The 4,047-nt window shown below is 58.4% G+C and overlaps 1 protein-coding gene across 4 annotated transcripts in view; it reads right to left on the bottom strand.

The window, feature by feature from the left end:
* Window positions 1-4,047, bottom strand: part of TP73 (tumor protein p73) — a 27,786-nt gene that overhangs the window by 4,109 nt on the left and 19,630 nt on the right. For all 4 annotated transcript variants that reach the window (XM_009704083.1, XM_009704081.1, XM_009704080.1 and 1 more), the window contains 6 exons: window positions 2,317-2,503; window positions 2,067-2,182; window positions 1,542-1,651; window positions 940-1,082; window positions 406-494; window positions 1-89 (listed from right to left, as the gene is read on the bottom strand). The exon at window positions 1-89 ends at the window's left edge or, in 2 of these variants, runs on beyond it. In XM_009704083.1, coding sequence (XP_009702385.1) covers window positions 1-89; window positions 406-494; window positions 940-1,082; window positions 1,542-1,651; window positions 2,067-2,182; window positions 2,317-2,503 — 734 coding nt within the window. The remainder of the gene's footprint in view (window positions 90-405; window positions 495-939; window positions 1,083-1,541; window positions 1,652-2,066; window positions 2,183-2,316; window positions 2,504-4,047) is intronic.

The raw sequence follows: 4,047 nt of genomic DNA on the forward strand, positions 1-4,047 counted from the left end.
GAGTCAACCAGCTGCTGCGGGACCAGCTCCACCAGCTCCAGGCTCTCCTTTATCTTCATCAGGATCTCAAAGTTCTCCCGGCCTCGCACCTGGAGGAGAGAAGAAACCCAGGGCTTCGTTTTGTTGCCGTCCCACCTGGCCACCTTCCTCGTGGCCCCTTCTTTCCACCCAGCCACACAAGGTGCAGTGTCACTGTGGCCAGGGACTGTTTGGGGGTCCAAATTCCCTTGGACACATGCATTCACAGATGCTTTGGCTCCTGTTCTCTAGGTCTCTGCCACCCATGCAGGACCGTGCAACCCCATCCTGCCCAACATCGCATCCCCAAGGCATTTCTCGCAGAGGGGACAATGCCACCGCCATCCCGAGCCGAGTTCTCAACCAGTGCAGCTCACCAACACTTACAGGCACGTAATACATCTCCTCCTCCCCGTGCCTCCGTTTCTTAATGCCAGCTCCCAGTGCTGGGATGCCCTGGGGGCTCTGCTTAAACGCTGGAAAGCAGAGAGGAAGCTGTCCTCGGAAGGGCAGGACATAGCTGGGAGCACTTTGGCTCCCTGTGGGATTTAAGCTCAAGCCATGCGGGATGCTCGCTGTTCACCTGGGTTCTGGCACTGATAGTGTCCCTTTGCTAGAATTAACAATGAAGAACAAATACATCTGGACATGAAAGCCCTGCACAAACAGCTTTGCACTTTGGAGGGAAAAGGGAGTGGATCCTATTTCTGAGACTTTATATTTAGTCGAGAAAGGTCAAAGCGTCGTGCCTGGATGTGGATTTGAGCCTGAACTTGAGTGCAGTGATTTTGGGTGCGATGGGAAAGGAGCTGAGGTAAAAGCATCCGCATGGCTTTGAGCAGCAGAGGTGCTGGGCAGGAGCCTGTGGCTGCGGCAGAGCAGTGCCCTGAGCCCCCCTCCCTCTCCCACAAGGGGACTCACTGCGTTTGTTGGCATTGCCATTTTTAGCTGCACTCTCATTCAGGGCTTGTTGCTCTCGGTAATGATCTTCATCAGCTTTCCGGTCTCTGCCAGGACAGGCACAGATCCGTCCCTCAAATGATCTCCTTCCTAGGACTTGGCCGCTGGGACAAGAGAGAAATCAGTGACCCTACTTCTGCTTGGGAAATGCATCGCGGCTCAGTCCAGCACGTTATGTTCCAGCTCAGAAACCAGCCCAGCAAAACGTCTTCCCAGCCCTCCGTATGAATCGATTGTTCAGGAAGCAATCGAGCCCTCAAGGTACTGAGTGCAGGGAGCCCCTCAGCAGCAGTCTCCCAGGGGAAGAGGAGCTCCTGGGGCAGAGGAAGGCTCCAGCTGCAGGGGGAAAAGCCAACACTGAGTTGGGTCCCTGGTCTCCCTGTGCCAGCCCTCTTTCTAGCCGGGAGAGAGGAGCCTTTCCCCTACCACGGGCTGGGGCTGCGGGGGGCTGCCATGTCCCCTTCCCTTGGGGTTGCTCCCTGCAGGCAAGGATTCCTTCCCCAGGGCCCCCAGCCCTCCCGCAGTGGGGAGGGACGCTCGTCCCTGCTCCGACAGCCACTCACTCTCTTGTCTCCAGGGTGATGATGATGAGGATGGGTCTCCTGTTCATTCCTCCCACGCAGCTGCTGTTGCACATGAAGTTGTACAGGATGTTGGTGAACTCGGTCCCCACCTGCCCAGGAGGGGAGAGCAGGCGCTGAGCGGGGAGTGATGCAGGGGGAGAGGCAGGCTGGGCCCCCCTGGCCCCTGTCCCAGCTGGGAAGAGGGGACTGTACAAGGACTGGGGGGGCCCTGGTGTCCCCCAGGGCAGGACTGGAGGGGATCTCCCTTTGCACCCCACTTCCCAGGAACAGGATGCTCTGGGATGCTTCATAGGGCTGGGAGCTGCAGACGCTCGAACACAGCTGCCGCCAGTGCTGTGAGCGAGTGGAGGGGGCCCTTAGATGTGCCAGGGCAAGCAGGATGCTCCTGCCCTTTGTCTCCTACCAAGCAGCCCTGTCACCAGCAGGTTCACCCTCAGCACCAGCAGAAGCCCGGCTAGAGGCAGGGGCTGGTCCTGCCCTCCCGCCCCTGGAGCAGCCGGGTACCTGCGGGGGCTCGTAGGGCACCATCACGCTCTGCCTTCCCGTCACTGGGTCGTCCACGTACTGGGAGAGGTTGTTGCCTTCCACCCGGATGAGGTGGCTGGCTGGGGCCGACTGGCCTGCAAGGCAAACCTCCGTGTTAGAGGATGGGGTTGTCCAGGATGCTCGTCCTGTGCACACAGGGGGGGACGCACGGCCCCCGCCCCGGGATGACGGGGCAGCCCCAGGCAGAGGGAGGGAGAGGAGCGCTCACCATCGTTGAAGTCGCGGCCAAGCTCGTGGTTGGGGCAGCGTTTCACCACCTCGGTGACGTGCTCTGCCTTCTTGTACACGGGCATGGCCCGGATGATGGTGCCTGGGGGCGGCGGGGTGGACACCTTGATCTGGATGGGACATGTTTTTGCAATCTGACAGTAGAGTTTCTTCAGCAGGGGGGAGTACTGGAAAAGAAGAGATGCCCATTGAGTGAATGTCACTGGGCTTGATGGGACAGCAGATGCTCCCCTGCCTGCCCTCATCTCCTCTGCTGCTGTGGTGTAAATGCCGGGCTCCCTTCCCTGCCCTGCGCCGGCGCTTGCGCTGGGCTCGGGCTGATGCTTCTGCCTGCGCCGAGACGGGCGTTTCTGTTCCCTCCGCTCCTCTCATCCACCCACTTGCTGCTTTCTTACCACTCCAAGTGAAATGTGAACATCGCAGCAATGCAGCAAATTAAAATAATGACTCTTTACAAAACCAATTACCTCCTATCGTACGGAGGGACTGTGCCAGTGCAAAGCTGCTCCGGGTACCGGCCAAGGGAACTGCCCCAGTGGCACCCGGGCTCCACGGCAGCTCCGTGACGGATCACGGCATTGCAAACTGCTATTGCACATTCCCAGTGCGTTGCAGGGGAGAGGGACTAAAGGAAATTCAGCCAGTCTTTGCGGTAACTGTTTATTCTCTAGGCCCAATATTTTTCCCCTGGAAATATTTAAATATGACCAAATTCACCCAGGCTACATCATATCTGCTTTCCACATAAACCAGATACAACCACCTACCGGGTCCAGAGCCGGGTGCTGTAGGGTTTCCCAGCTGGCCTAAGTGCTTTGGCAAAGCGGGAGCACCCACTGCACTGTGACTGCAAGGAAATCTTGCTGAAAATCAGCATAAACCCTCGTTCACGCAACACTCGGCCCATTTTGGAAACATTACCCTGAGCCTGTTATCGCACACAGCTGAGGGCTGGGAGCACCGAGGGTGCCAACACACCACAGCCTAAGGAAACTGTGCTTAACATCATTAACAGAATCATGGCTAATTCCGCAAGACCTCAGAGTTTAATTCTGACTGGCACATGTGATGCAGACAGGGTTTGCCCTGACCACGACTTGATCCTTCACAGCTGCTCGCAGTGACAGCGAGTCGCACGTTAATAGAGAACGGTTCATGACCACTAAAATGCTCCTTGTCAGGGCACAACAGGATTTGCTCGGTTAGGAGTGAGAGGCAAACTCCTCTCGCAAGGACCGTGGACTCGCTCAGCACGGGGGAAGCTCCTGGTGGCCACCGCCAACGGGAAGGGAACGGCAGCCTGAAAAAAGCAGCGTGCCTGAGAGCCAGCCCTGCTGGCAGCACGGCTGAGCCCCTCGGCCGTGGTGCCTGGGCAGCTCTGCTCGGGGCAGGGAGCCAGCACCGGCCCTGGGTCCAGCCCGACCACAAGTGACCGTCGGCAGCAAGGCTGGGGCTGGCAGCGCGCGTCGGGCGGGAGGAGGCTGCAAGCCGCTTCGGGAAGAGGGGTGGGGAAGGCAAATCCTGTCCTTCACCTTCCAGTAAATGCGTGTCTCGGCTCCCAGGTGTGGGGATGTGCAATTCCCTTCCACCTCACCAGTGCCATGCTGTTTTCCATCTCACAAAGAATGTGTTTGCTATACAAGAGCCCACCCCTGCCGCACAGACCGAAGCCAGTCCCTCCATGCCAGGGCCTGTTCCTTCTTACACATCT

This window comes from Cariama cristata, unplaced genomic scaffold (assembly GCF_000690535.1).
Source record: "Cariama cristata isolate BGI_N322 unplaced genomic scaffold, ASM69053v1 scaffold22407, whole genome shotgun sequence".
NCBI lineage: Eukaryota > Metazoa > Chordata > Aves > Cariamiformes > Cariamidae > Cariama > Cariama cristata.